Source organism: Gigantopelta aegis, chromosome 8 (genome assembly GCF_016097555.1).
Source record: "Gigantopelta aegis isolate Gae_Host chromosome 8, Gae_host_genome, whole genome shotgun sequence".
Taxonomy (NCBI): domain Eukaryota; kingdom Metazoa; phylum Mollusca; class Gastropoda; order Neomphalida; family Peltospiridae; genus Gigantopelta; species Gigantopelta aegis.
In genome coordinates this window covers 54,349,307-54,362,819 of record NC_054706.1, presented here as the reverse complement: position 1 = coordinate 54,362,819, position 13,513 = coordinate 54,349,307, and the positions used below count along the sequence as shown (strand labels likewise).

Genomic DNA, 13,513 nt, shown 5'->3' with positions numbered 1-13,513 from the left:
CTATCAAAACGTTTAAATAAACCACTAACAGATATACGATAAAATGTGTACTGCCACTTTCTTAACAAGCCATATTATCCGTACATTTTGTCCATGATAATCTTGTGGAAAATAACACACCTAAAAAGTTATAATATGTAGACATTTTCAGTTGTTTACCATTCATATACCATTTGTCATTTATTTGTAAAATACCCCCGTTATTTTGTACTCATAAAGCGCTATTATTCATGTCTAGAAATCGCAGACCACGATTTTCGCGATAATATACGATATGTCATTGGCATGTCATATCATATCATATCATATCATTGGCCTATATCATATCATGTGCGGGATGTAGCTCAGTGATTTAGCCCCCTCCCCCTCCCCACGTCTAAAGCAGTGTGACATCAAAGGCAGTGGTGTACACGTAGGCTATCTATAAATGGAAACGTAGATAAAAACAAGATCCTTTGCAGCTTCATTGGTGGGAGTAGTGTATATGGTTGCAGCTGGTTTGGTATTTAATCTTTCACTGAGAGTTGGCTTGGAAAAGATATTCAGATATTATCTATATACATGTATTAGATAACGAATAAAATATAGCATTACAGATATACGTTACTAAGAAAAAATACTAAGCTCTTGATATTTAAATATACTACTAGCTGGTATATGCCCAAAATCATCTATATAAATCCAGATTGTTTGTCTATATAGCACTAAACAGCTAACTTATAGTCAGTAGAAAAAACTACCACAAGGCGGTCACTTTTAATTAGATTTCCCAGCACGTAAAAGATGAAACAATGTTGATCTTATACTTTCATGAAACTTTTGTTAGCTTATTCTGGGGTGGATCCAGAATTTAGTCACACATTTCTAATAAAAGGCAATTTTGAGTTTGCCCAGTTCCGAAAGGAAGCCAGATTTATACGAGCGTAGGGGAACATGTTCTCCAGAAATATTTGAATTAAAGATGCTTAGAGACGCATTTTCATGGTAATTTAGGGTTGTACAGTATGGATGATCATTGTTTTTAAGTCATTAAAGGGGTACTTCAACTAGGTGGAGTAGGTAGGTCATGGGACCTCTGCGACACCCCTCTGGATCCGCTAATGTTATTGGAAATCCCATGTTTGACGTTGCGCAAAGTTAACATAACCTGTCTTTATTTTATTTTATTATTATTATAATTAATCGCAGATTTCCACACTAGTAAACACATTTGTTGTTCTTTTGATGGTAGACGCGAAATATGGCGGAGCGTTCGCACGAGGTGTGATGAATTGCAGAATCGATCGCCCTCTTTGGACTAGGGCTTTTTCCCCATTTCAACCAATGTTCCACATAACTGGTACATCAAAGACCGTGGCCGTACTATTCATAGTAAAAAAAAAAAATGTCTCTAATTAGTATATAGGGACAAATTTTACAACTTTAAGAATAATCAAAGATAGATTTCAGTTAGGATAAACTAATCAAGAAGTAAACTAAAAACACCCAGCAGCAACAACTTCAATGTGTTGCTGAAACGAGGTACAGGATTCATAAACAGTCGTACGTGCTCCCATTTATGTAGGGGTGCAGGCTGATTTTTTCCCGGATTAAACAAATATGCCCAAATCTGGATAACATTTCATTTCATTTCAACTTAATTTTGTGCTTATATTAAATTAAGGTTCAAGCACGTTGTCCTAGGCACACACATCAGCTATCTGGGCTGTCTGTCCATGACAGTAGGTTAATTGTTAGTGACAGAGAAGAGGGTGCAGTGGTCTTACACCTACCCATTGAGTCGTTAAAACTGGCTCTGGGTGGGAGCCGGTACCGGACTACGAACCCTGCACCTACCAGACTTATGTCCGATGGCTTAACCACAACGCTATCGAAACCGGTTGTGGATAACAACATTTGGCATTACTGCCAAACAGCTATATAGGGTTCCATTTACGAATCATCAATAATTTTTACTTGAATTATAACCAATATTGTGGGTAGAATTATGCAAATACATGGTTTAATGGTTTCAGCCCACCTTATTTTTCTCGAATGTATCTATCGTTATTGCCCGAATTTGAGGATATGCTCCAGCATTAGGACAATTGCCACCCCCCCCCCCACCACCCCCGGGTCTCATACGCTTAGATGTTCATAAACCCAAAGTTCAACCAGCAAACGTTAGTGAACGTTTTTCTGTTTGGAATGGCTGAACTCACCCCTGGGGATATATCTTAAACATACTAAACAGTGGCGGGATGGGGGGGGGGGGGTATACCTGATTCACATGAGTTTGAGGGATCCGCTTCACCTTAGGTGGACGGGACAGGTTTTTAAACCGACGGGGCAGGTTATGGTAGAACAGTTAGATATTAGGATCCAGCGATGTTTAAGCGAATAGCATACCCGACAGTCGATGACACTGAACAGACAGATAATACTCTTTCATGTGTGTATGTGTATGTGTGTGTGTGTGTGAGCGTACATGCGGGGGAAGGGGGTGCAATTAGTAGGCCTATGTACCCGGGGCTCCCGATCTGTTTAATTAAGCAATGTATATCCATAATAAAAGCTTCACCTGCATGTAATGTATATACATGTAACAACATAAATAGTGCCAATGTATGTATACATCAAACACAGAAGACTGTAAATATTTATGTAATCACTTTATTGAGATGTATAAGGTATTAATGGTGAGACAAGTTTAAAGACAATATAAACTGTATTCAAAAATATATTATAAAGAGACAACATCATGTAAATCATAGCACTTATTCATTGTATAATACTTTATAACATTGTACAATAATTTATGAAGAATTTAAATATAGGAATGAATGCATTTTTAACGAAAAAACTCATACGATATTGGTTGTGTCAAACAAATGTAATGGACAAAAACAAATACATGTGATAGATTCAAAAATATAATGGCTAACCTGAACAAGAACCGATGAAATGGCATCGAAGTGTATAATTCCTGTCAATGGAGTATGATAATTTTTTAGACAAAGACAAAAGTGATAAATTAGAAAGATTATTAACGTACGCAGAATGTAGAATTTCATTGAAAAATATGAAAAATGGTAAATCTCCTGGTCTTGATGGTTTTACTACTGAATTTTACAAGGTTTTTTGGCGAGATTTACATGTATATATGATACGTTCTTTAAACTATGGTTATGAACATGAAAGTTTGTCCGTAACACAAAAGCAGGGAATAATTATTTGTATCCCAAAAGAAGGAAAACCCAAATACTATTTGAAAAATTGGCGTCCTATATCTCTACTCAATGTTGATTATAAAATTGCATCTGCAGCAATTGCTAATCGAATTACAAGTATTTTAAGTAATATAATTACTGAAACACAACATGGTTTTATGAAAAATCGATATATTGGAGAATGTACTAGGTTAATTATGGATTTACTCCAAAAAAAGAAAAAAAAAGAAAAAAAAGAAATAGAGGACGAAGAAATTCCTGGAATTCTTCTTCTTTTAGATTTTGAAAAAGCTTTTGATTCTTTAGAATGGTCTTTTATTAAACATGTTTTACGGTTCATTGGTCTTGGTCCGTCCATTGCCCAGTGTTTCAATAATACTTTTTATGGTGATGTTTCGAGTTGCATACTAAATAATGGACATTTGTCCCCTTTTTTTTCCAATAGAAAGGGGGGTCAGACAAGGCGACCCACTGTCACCATATTTATTCATAATAGCAGTTGAAGTTTTAAGTGCAGCGTTAAAATACGACCCCAATATTAATGGAATTAAAATTAATAATACAGAATATCTTATCACGCAATATGCTGATGATACATCCCTTATGTTGGACGACACGGAACAGTCACTGAATAGCGCACTTCTTTTAGTAGACAAATTGGCTGCCTGTTCTGGTCTGAGAGCACATTTTGATAAAACACAAGCTATATGGATTGGGGCAAGACGAGGTTGTAGTGTGGAATACAACACAAATAATTTTTTTTTATATGGAATCATGATGGCAAATTTAAACTTCTCGGTATTAAATACAACGTAATGCAAGTTGACAACTATTCTGAGAATTTTAGGAATAAATGTCAATCTTTTAAAAAAACCTCTTAAACGATTGGTCTTTCAGAAATATATCTATAATTGGAAAAGCAACTGTAATAAAATCACTGGCATTACCAATTTTAATTCAAATCTTGACAGTCCTCCCAGATCCACCACTTCATTATTTAAAAGAATTACAGTCCACACTATTTAACTTTATATGGAATGGAAAAATTGATAAAGTTAAAAGAAATGTACTTATAAAGGAATATGAAAAAGGTGGCCTGTAAATACCTCATATTATGTCTTTCTCTTGTGCGTTAAAAATATCATGGTTAAAAAAACTCGTTGATCCTTTTAATTTATCTGCCTGGAAGAGCCTCCTTGATGATTTGGAGGATCTGGGAGGAGACAAAATTTTATTTTGACATAAGGACTGCTATAGGAAAGTAATATCTAGATTTAATCAATTTTGGCAGGATGCATTTTCATGTTGGGCTGAAGTTCAACAAAACCCCACCACAACCCCACAAGACATTCTATCTCAGCCTCTACGGTTTAATCCATGTATTAAAATAAACAATAAGTCAGTGTTTTTTTTAATAATTCTTGGTGTACAAAAAACATCTATTTTGTTAATGATCTGATAAATAATAAAGGTAATTGTTTTACTTATGAGGATTTTTGTAGGTTTTATCAACTGAATGTAAATTATTTACAGTATTATGGACTTTTGGATGCAATACCAAATGAATGGAAACACACACTTAGATTTAATAATTTTAATAAATTACATAAAATACACAATTCGAATGTAAATCTTCTAAAAAAAACCACGAGAAAGTAACAAAGCCATTTTACAAGCTTTTCATTGATAAAATAAACGGAAAACCAATTAAATCACAACAAAAATTAAATAAAGGGATCAATTGGGAAAATGTTTATAACTGACGATGCGAAATTACAATCTTTTCAGTTCAAAATTAATCACCGAATATACTATACTAACAGTAAGCTGATGCAATGCAAACTTTTTGAAACTAAATTATGTACATTTTGTGGTGATACTAAAGAAACTCTAGTTCATTTATTTGTTGAATGTCAGTATGTTAAAACTATTTGGTATTGCTTCCTAGATGACCTAAATGTAAAATGCGGCACTGTCATACCTAATGCCACTGAGGTACTTCTGTTTGGTCTTTTTATTAATAGTCCAAATATTGATATTATCAATCTTTGTTTGCTTTTAATAAAATACTATATACATATTTGTAGAATGAAAAAACTCAGCTAAATTATATTTCATGTTTAGCCAACATACGTCGTTATAAGCAGATTGAATTGTATTCTCTTTATCTTTATCCCCCGGAAAAAGCTAGTAAAATAAGAAAAAAGTGGCAATATCTCAGTAGAGTACTTCACATGTAATACATATCTTCTTGTATTAATAACTGTGTTTTAACAGAAAATGTAACATTTCATTATGTACTGTAATAATATGTGTTTGAAGCTCCGAATAAAAATTTGAATAAAAAAAAAAGAAAGAAAACAAAAAGAGAGAAAAAAAAGAGTAACGTATGATAATGTGCCATGTAACATGGACAAGGTGAAATTAAAAGTTTGTTTTGTTTAATGACACCACTAGAGCACACTGATTTTATTAATCATAGGCTACTGGATGTCAAACATTTGGTAATTTTGAGTCTTAGAGAGGAAACCCGCTACATTTTTCCATAAGTACTAGCAAGGGATCTTTTATAAGCACCATCCCACAGACAGGACAGTACATACCATGGCTGTTGATACACCAATCGTGGTACACAGGCTGGAACGAGAAATAGCCCAACTGGTCCACCGACGGGGATCGATCCCAGACTGACCGCACATCAAGCGAGCACTTTACCACAGGGCTATGTCCCACCCCAAGGAGAAATTTGGACACCGTATTGTTTTAATGTAGTTCATAGAAAAACGAATGGACGATTCATAAAGCGTATGGTTATCGTCGGTTTTAACATATATATTAACGAAATAATCGTCGGTTTTGACATATATATTAACGAAATAATTGTCGGTTTTGACATATATTAACGAAATATTGGCACTATAGATAACCCCTCTCCCCCCCAAAAAAAATCCAAACCCCCCCCCCAAAAAAAACCCCAACAACACCACAACAAAAACAATTACGCCTTACTATTACCACATCTTATTTTGTCTACTTTAAAAAGCATTGGCGTAATGTGCATGTAAAAAGAAAAGTACAAAATACGTTACATACCATACATTATCAACTGGCGTACGAACAGTTTGAAAATGACTCTGTTACTTATTTAATTATTTGGTTCAATTACAACTCAAATTCCTTTGAATTATGTTGCAGCCACTCCCATCCCCCACCACCCAAAACAGACAGTTGTAAAACTGGAAAGGAAACTGTTAATGTTTAAAAAAAAGAAGAAAAAAAAGAAAAGATTCGCAGTCACTGAAACTGTTTCATTCAAAAGTTCGATAATATTTGAATAATTGTTACACATCTACACGATATTACAATGCATGTAAAGCAATGTTGTATGTTATATTGATATTTGTACAATTGGTGTGTCCTGATAACAAATCACAAGTTATTATCAAGCTTATGTTTTATGCGAATTAATGTTCACTTCATATGAGCTTTATCGAGTGAGAAATTAAACATTGTTTTATAAGCGACCAATACTTTAAAGTAACTGGTATCAAGTTTATTATTATATTTATTACTTAAGCCAGTTTTTTTCTCTCAAGAAATCCTCCTTTTTGTCGATATACGATAAGTTTTTCTTTATTATTTTACAGATAAAACAACAAAGAGTTGTTTATTGTGTTAAAACAAACAAGCAAACAAACAACAAAACCCATGCGCCACAACCAATAATTACAATGAAATAACCTTTTATATTAATTTAACATTGAAATGAATGCAATTTAAACAGGGGCGTAGTGTGAGCTTGACCTGGGGGGTTTCGAATATGAACCAAGTGGACCCTTTTTCTATTTTGTTTTTGCACCACCAGACAGTCCATATTATGTATAAACCCATATGTTTTAGTTCTGAAAGCGGACTATTTGCTTCAGCGGGAAGAGGGGGGGGTTCGTCCGAAACCCCCCAGCCTACGCCCCTGTTAAATAAAAATCTTTAACATACGCGATGTCACTTAGAGCAGGTTTAAGGATCCGCGGGGCATGTAGCACAAATAACAGCGAGGCCCCTTCCAAGGATATGTATTTTGCAACCCCCTCGGGGAGAGGGGGAAAATTACCTTGGGGGGGGGGGGTAAATGTACATATCACCACAGGACCCCCTGAAGTGCGGGAGCCGTAGCACGTGCTACATGTGCTACAAGGACATTTGCCAAGTCAAGAAATATATTCAAATACCCTGTTTATATGGACGTATAATATGTATTTTACAGATATGTATATATCGATTTCACGATCCTTGTAATCTGAGAAATTCAGGCTGAGGGATATATGACAATTTTGCAAGCTTTTCCACTAAATAAAGCAGAAAATGCCTCTTCAAAATGAGACATTTGAAATTTGTGGGAAATGATTTTGTTAACATCTATCTTCTTGTCGGCCACTAGATTCTCGACTTCACTCCAAGTGTGGTAAATTTGTCGACCGTGCACAGTCTTTAGCGTCAGTGACTTGAAAACTACAAAAGAAACACCAAAATGACAATGATTATGACACTTATTTATTTTCGCGATTATCTCCAATGGAAGTAGCCTTATCACCGTGTATACTCTATGCTAAAACAACCTCATATCGATCAAAACTACACTAAAAATTTGTCTAATTAAAATGAAAAAAATAATGAATGACTGAAAATTACGCGAGTGTGTTTCTAGGATATATTTTCCAGGAATTTACGATTAAACTTTCAAAAAAACACATCAAAGTCAATACAGCAGCATGAATAGCGGGGGGGGGGGGGGGGGGGGAAACGTTTAAACTAAAACTTACTTACAGCTCTAAATACCTCATAGACAGAAATAAGCTTCAATAGTGTTAATTTCATTAGATATCTTTTTGTTTATATCGACCTTCAACATAGGTGGGATATCGCTGTAAGATATAATGGATAACACAGTGTCCTCTGAAATGGATAAGTAAGAAACATTTTATTTTTATTTTTTTATAAGAGATCTGAGTTGACTGCAACAGATATTGACGTCATAACCTACAATGGTTTTACGATTTCGTAGCGCTAAGATGGATTCGAAAATATCGGCCCTGGCAGACTCGTATTATTTTAAAAAGAATCAGGGTCATTTAAGAACAAAAATATTGTCATACCAACATCCTGCAGGACGTTTTCCACATGAAGCGGTTCCTTGGGTAATCCCACCATTACGATATGACCACCTTTTCTGAGCATTCCAAAGGAGGAATTCACCATGGTGGGAGCTCCACTGCACTCACATATTCTACCAATACCCAGTCCGTCTGTGTGTTTCATCACAAACTAAAATAACAGAATATACATGCGTTAATAGCTATACCAGAATCGACCCACCAGGATTTTAAATTGGGCGACATGTGAATATAAAGGGTGTGTATTTGTGTCTGTCTGTCTGTCTGTGTGTGTGTGTATGTGTGTGTGTACATGCGTGTGCGTGCACCATCTACGTATAAAATAACAAATACATGATTAATTCGGTAACAGCCCTAATCCATTTAAAATCAGTAATTAATTTTCGACATGCTTTCATATGGAAAAAAACCTATCCAAGCACGCCTGTCGTGGGCATAATATCTGACTTCGCCAGAGAGTTCTAACCACGAGAAGCATTAATAATGTTTATATCCAAAATTATAATGAGACTGAAATACTTTTTAAAACATTTATTATTGTTTGAACATTTTCATATTGGCCTCGTTTTAAATATAAATATAATGGTATTAGCAGATGAACGAGTGAAGATGCTATTCTTACAATTGATTATACTTAAGTACTCTCTGTTAACAAAACGTAATTGTGTTTTAAAGGTGATAAAAGTGTACATCTTTCATTAGAACAATGAAAGCATAGATGGTAATTAAACACCTGCTAGTCAATGATTGTAGGCCTATATACATAATAAGGCACAAACATGTATATTAAATGCAACATCGATCGTGGAGACACTTTCAAACATACATTTAATAGAATGGAATATATCATTCAACAGTTTTATTTAAGGTTCGTAGTAAGAACTAACTTCTTTGAGGTTTTCTTTCATGGTGTTAACGATAATATCGGCACCCATCTTCTTAGCCAGTTCAAGTCGGGTCTCGTCGATATCAGCACCGATCACTCTGAAAAATAATGTCTGAGGATAAAACAACAACTTTTTAATATTTTTTGTTTAATTATTGAAGAAATACATACAACTAGACATAGTGTATAAAGTTAAAGTTTGTTTTGTTTAACAACAACACTAGAGCACATTTATTTGTTAATAATTGGCCATTGGGTGTCAAACATTTGGTAATTTTGACATATGACCTTAGAGAGAAAACTCGCTACATTTTTCCATTAGTAGCAAGGGCTACATTTTTTCATCAGTAGCAAGGGATATTTTTTATATGCATCATCCCACATACAGGATAGCACATACCACACACTGTTATATTTACACACTTTTACACTATTATAAAGCAAATATAAAGCAAAATATCTGAAAAGTGGGGGGCATATGCCCCTTGCCCCCCCCCCCACCTCCCCCCTTCCTAGGCCAGTGCATATAACATAAAAATCACCTTTTGGCACCAAGAGCTTTCGCTACCGCTTGAGCCAGCAGGCCGACTGGTCCACAGCCTATGACTAAAACCTCTTCGTCTTTTACTTCTAGCTTCTCAATAGCATTGTGGGACACCCCCAGTGGCTCAAGCATGGCTATTTCTTCAGGGGCTGTAAAATATAACATTATGTGAACTATATACATGTCCTATTTTATATATGTGTATATTAACCCTATGAGTTTAGATACACGATGCTAGCCTATAGGGTCTTCACAAGTACTCTAGTACTCGGACACGGGCCGAGTCGAGCAAGACTTGTGTCCGTTCACTGGACTCGAGTACTCGTTTAAGGAAGGTCACTCTCATTTACAGTCTGATTAAAATTAGCTCTACTGGTCTACCAGTAGATCTAACAGCATTGCTATTTTACTTTATTCCTTAGTCTCATTATCATCTAGCGTAAGTGTAGGGTACTTGGGTCCGGGTCAAATTTGACCCTCGAGTACTCGAGTCCAATATTTTGGACTCTTGGAGGCCCTATTAGTCTATACGTATTGCCTATCACGTGTTGCAATACTAATCAATCCGATCAAAACCACATCTTACTGACATTACACTTTGCATGGCCGCTAGAATCGCGGAGTTAAAATAAATGTTACTGCTATTGGTGTACTTTGGAATATTTAAGAACTGCCCTTTTTAAGGTTGCACCACCTTTCTAGAGAAATTCAGCATCTGCCCATAAAATTTGCGCTTTCCCACTTGATGCCTAAAACATATTTTTTCTTCTTCTTTTTGGTTCTGTTATTTTAAAATGTGTTTGTGGCCCCATCCACCCATCCTTTTATGGATGTACCCCACCCAGGAAATATTTTAGGGAAGTGACCAAGGACAAATGGGTACATGAACCAACTCTCTGAAAAGGGCACTTAAATGAAATTGATTAAATAGGGCTATTTAATTTTGTAGATGGGGAGCTCAGGGAACATGTCCTTGGATCTGCCTTTGCACCCACTTCATATATATCGTTCACACGGTCCTCACTTGGTATATATGACAGGAGCCATTTAAGCCCAGATGTAGGAGCGTGCCCAGTGGGTGGGGTGGGGTGGGTGGGGTGGGGTGGGGTGGGGTGGGGGATGTTGCTTATGAAAAAGGTAGCTCTTTTTAAGTTTAAAGATGCCTAGTTTGTCCGGATAAAGATCATAATATTATACATTAATGTCCGAATCACCTTTTTTTTATTGTCCCCCCACCCCCACACACACACACCTCCCTCCCAGTTACTGAGGTCTGGGTACAGACCTGAGGTGAGTATCTATCGCAGTTATATATACTTACTTAAAGGTACTATACTTTAGTTCATCATCTTAAACCTTTTTCTTCACATTGTTAATTTATTTTGTTTTAAATGTTTAAACATGTTTTGAAAAACAACTGCAATTCAAAGGATTCTGGGATGCATAGGCGTATGGGCTCCCATTTTTGTAGGGGGTGGGGTTGGGCAGAATTAAACGAAAATGCCCGAATCTGGATGACAACATTTGAAGAGTTCAGGCGCAAACGCGATATAAACCATTTTCTTTCTAGTTTTTAGTTAAAGCCATTATTGTATGTCAGTACGGGCTAATCGTAGGCCTGCTGATTTGCAGCAAAACGTGATTGATTCTTATGAAATTGTATTGGGTAAATCCCGGGGGTTTTTTGGGGTTTTTTTAATTATTATTTATCAAAACGCGATATACGCCAATTAAAAAATTTATTTTTACTGAAAATCAAAAATGGATATATCGCGTTTTGCGCTTAAACTCTTCATTTATTCATATTCGCATTACTACCAAACTGCAAACGAATCATCAGGGTTGTTTTTTTTGTTTTGTTTTTAAACATGGATTACATCTAATTTTGGAATAGATGGTAAAAAGGTCTCTGGCTAGCATATTTTGCCCGAATATCTGAGTAATATTTGCCTCAATTTGAAGTTTTGCTCCAGCACTAGGGGAGCAGTTGCGCACCCCATTGAACGCAGAAAATTCAGGTGGGAGACGGTGATAACCTAACGCCGCTGACCCTATAGTTATTAGAGAGAGAGAGAGAGAGGGAGAGGGTGAGTACGTACTTCGGAAACTACTGGTGTGTATTTTATTTTTTAAATAAAATTCATATTACTGTAGTGTACCTTGGAACATTAGGTCAGGTCAGGTCAGGTCAGGTCAGGTCAAAGGGTTTTATGTGCACATTCTGAGCAACCTGCTGGAACGCATGCCTGTCATGAGTAGGCCCTACCTATAGGTGTCGACTTCCGCCGAAGTATTTTATAAGTGCCCTTAAGTTGCACCACCTTCCTAGGACAATTCAGCATCTGCCCCTAAATTTTGTATTCTAGTTCAACATGTATAATGAGTAGAAAAAAAAAGAGAGAAAAAAACAACATTCAAAACTAGACTTACTCAGGTCTCTTTTCAACTGATACAGGTACTTTTGTTGCACGATCGAGTACTCCGAACAGCCCCCGTGTTGTGTCAGTTTCCCATGACCGAACTGTCCCATGTTGCGGCATATTGCAGGGTTGTCGAACTTGCACTGGTAACACGAACCGCAAAAAAAGTGATTCTCGACTCCCACTTTTGACCCCAAAGGTAGACTTGCTTTAGGCCCGCATTTGACCACGGTACCCGCGCACTCGTGTCCCGGAACGAATGGAATTGACGCGATTACCCGTGCGATGTCGTTCCACTTGTACAGGTTTATGTCGGAGCCACAGATCGCAACACAGTCCACTCGAATCAACACTTCGTCCTCCTGAGGGTCGGGTACGGGGATTTCCTTGTATATGTAAGACTCGCTCTCTTTCTCCTTCACGAGAGCTTTCATTGTCGCGGGAACAGAGGACGACATCTTTGCAACTGATAGCATAAGAACGATAATGTTCAGACCCAGTTTCCTGACCCAACTAGATTATCCGGGTCGACCAGGTCATGTCTGCACTGTAGCCCGAGTACTCTGTCCGTCTAGCTCTCTTACAGTCAGAGTACTCGGGCTAGTGTGTCATACTTGATACCGTATTTACCCATAACAAAATTTATACTAGCGTTTTAAATAATACAATTCAATTCTATTCAGTTTATTGCATATTACCAAAGAAGCTGGTGTCGGCAAAGAGATAAAAACAAACATACAACATCAATAACAACAATAACAATAATAATAATAATATTAATGTACATGCCAGACGGAGAAACAGAATTTGTATCATATTTGTAGGAATAAAGTATATTATAAAAATAAATGGTTAAAGTACTTGGAAATAATTAAATTACTGCCCCGCTGATAGCTGGAACAAGAACTTTACGTTTAGAAATACAGCCGTCAATAAATGTTAATACATGGTTAAGAATTTCAATGTCACCATTATTGTATGACATAATAAATATAAACTGTAAATTGCTATTTAGAGTAGAGAAGTCGGAAAAGGAGTTTAGCTTATCAAATAGTTGTTGCCTTTCAACATAATAAATAGGACAGTCTAAAATAAAATGTTTTTCATCTTCCACAGCTTGACTATTACAAACAAAACAAGTCCTCTGTTCAATTAGTGTGATATTTAATCTATTGTGGGCATCACTGGCGTAACAGAAAAATTAGAAATTAGACTACGGGAGGACATGCGCACCCTTAATATATATTTTAAATATTTTCCTTTCGCCCCAGAACATGACTGGC

General features: G+C 36.2%; 1 protein-coding gene across 1 annotated transcript; it reads right to left on the bottom strand.

The window, feature by feature from the left end:
- Positions 1-5,824: 5,824 nt before the first annotated feature.
- On the bottom strand, positions 5,825-12,808 carry LOC121379105 (L-threonine 3-dehydrogenase-like). Its single transcript, XM_041507577.1, has 5 exons — positions 12,241-12,808; positions 9,809-9,959; positions 9,268-9,364; positions 8,363-8,531; positions 5,825-7,718 (listed from the first exon to the last, which is right to left on the bottom strand). Exons 1-5 carry the CDS (start codon positions 12,704-12,706, stop codon positions 7,516-7,518), a joined length of 1,086 nt encoding a protein of 361 aa, XP_041363511.1. The 5' UTR covers positions 12,707-12,808; the 3' UTR covers positions 5,825-7,515.
- Positions 12,809-13,513: the final 705 nt, after the last annotated feature.

Excerpts from the sequence above, each read along its gene's own strand:
- LOC121379105 (XM_041507577.1), bottom strand. The coding sequence starts at position 12,706 with ATGCTATCAGTTGCAAAGATGTCGTCCTCTGTTCCCGCGACAATGAAA. Across the intron at positions 9,960-12,240 it reads TCAGTTGAAAAGAGACCTGA|CCCCTGAAGAAATAGCCATG; the intron begins GTAAGTCTAGTT and ends TATATTTTACAG. Across the intron at positions 8,532-9,267 it reads TGAAAGAAAACCTCAAAGAA|TTTGTGATGAAACACACAGA; the intron begins GTTAGTTCTTAC and ends CTGTTATTTTAG.